Genomic DNA, 1,724 nt, shown 5'->3' on the forward strand with positions numbered 1-1,724 from the left:
CCCGCCGCTGCCGCACACACCATGTGACGCCCGTCGAGAGCGCATATGTGGCGAGCAGCACGGGGCCACCCAGGAGCACCTCCCAGGAGAGGCCGGGGCAGCTGCGGGCGCGGGGGAGGTTGGGGGATGGACGTATCCGAAGGCGAACGGGCGCTCGGGGCGGCCGCCGGAGTTGGTCGGTCGAGGGGGAGGGGGCGAGGGCGCAGGGTGAGCGGCATCGACGGCCCCCCGCCACGCGAGGGCCGCTTCTGCAGGGGTCGAAGGGGGCGGCTGGTGGATGGGGATGACGTCGCCCCTCGGCTGCCCTCATCGGCCGCAGAGGCAGGATCGGCCAAGGCTCCCGCCTCGCCCCTCTCCCTCTTGCCTGCTGCAGACGTGCAGGATTGCTGCCGGGAGCGTGACGTAGCCGGCGATCTTCTGGGCTGTCTGTTCGATGTGAATTCAGGAGAGGCCAATGTGCGCGGTCAGCATGCGGCAGGCCAGCCGGCAGGGACCGCCACTGCAAGAGTCACCGGCGCGGCTGCAGCGGCGACAGAGCAGCATTGACGCGCCTGCGCGTCGGCGAGGTCAAACAGTCCCGCCTTCCGCAGGTTGTATCCGATTGCGAGCAGCGCGAGGGACTCCAGCGTCCCCGCTATGGCTGGCGGGAGATCCATTCTTGTGCAACGCGTTTCAGATCCGACCGGCAGATCGCTGTCAGCTCATGGGTAGTTGTGAACATCATATGTAGTACAGTCGTGTATATGTGCACTGTCTACTTCGCCCTGCAGCACGCTCACGGCCCGCCTGGACGGCGAAGTGTGCCAGGGCAGTGCCAGGGTGACGCCGAGTCGTCACCCGCAGCCAATGCGCCAGTTTATTGGCCAAGCAAATTCATCATGCCACGTGCCGGAGCGCCCACCAATCCGGCACCAAGCATCAAAGCATTTACTCAGCCTCCATGCGCTTATCGGCCCGCGCACGCTGCGCCTCGCCGCGCCTTGCGAGCGGCGGCGCGCACGCGGCGCCTTGACGCCTGGCGGGCGCCCCCAGCCAATGCAGTGTTTTGAACCGCCCCTGAGCCTGGGGACCCTGCATTGACTGCCGAGGCTGTGCCCACATTTGGCAGCACCAGTGGTGTTGTTCGGAATGATTTGGTTTACTCGGCAGCTGCTGCGCCGGCGCTGGTCGCCAACGCAAAAGATTTCGGAGCGGCGGCGAAAATGGTCCGCTTTGGGAGCGGGAAGGGCGCGCGCTGACGATAGCGACAGGCGCGCCGGTGTCGAGCAGTGCGTGCCTCGGCCCCTGAGGCTGCGGGCGGCGCTCCCTTGGCCCGCAACCACTGCCCAATCTTCCCACACCAGCCGTGGGCCTTGCCCTCGACTGCATCAAACCCCTGGCACGCGAGCGGCGCCCGCGGCACAGCCCATTCCATGGCAGCGTGCTCTAAAAATGAAGGTGGTTGTGGGTTAATGACTCTTGGCTGCGAAAAGGTGCCTTGAGGAAACCGCGATTGTGGGGGCAGCAGCTCGCATCAGGGCACGAAATAGGCCGGCCGCATCCTAACTCTAAAAACACAACCCTGCATTGTCGCCGCCGCAGCGCAGCTGTCGCCTGATAATGCACCAAGCCGTCGTCTGAAGAGGCGGCCGCCCCGTCCTGGCGCGACACGCCGCGCCGGGCTCACAGCTGCGCGCCCGAGCGGCTGCCGCCATAGCCGCCGTAGCCGCCGCCGCTGCGGCGGG

General features: G+C 66.9%; 1 protein-coding gene across 1 annotated transcript in view; it reads right to left on the reverse strand.

The window, feature by feature from the left end:
* MNEG_13532 (hypothetical protein) overlaps nt 1–1,724 on the reverse strand; it is a gene marked incomplete at both ends in the record, with an annotated part of 4,639 nt that overhangs the window by 1,456 nt on the left and 1,459 nt on the right. Inside the window, one exon of the mRNA XM_014037996.1 lies at nt 21–101. Coding sequence (XP_013893450.1) covers nt 21–101 — 81 coding nt within the window. The remainder of the gene's footprint in view (nt 1–20; nt 102–1,724) is intronic.

The sequence above is a fragment of the Monoraphidium neglectum genome (assembly GCF_000611645.1).
Source record: "Monoraphidium neglectum strain SAG 48.87 unplaced genomic scaffold scaffold03884, whole genome shotgun sequence".
Taxonomy (NCBI): domain Eukaryota; kingdom Viridiplantae; phylum Chlorophyta; class Chlorophyceae; order Sphaeropleales; family Selenastraceae; genus Monoraphidium; species Monoraphidium neglectum.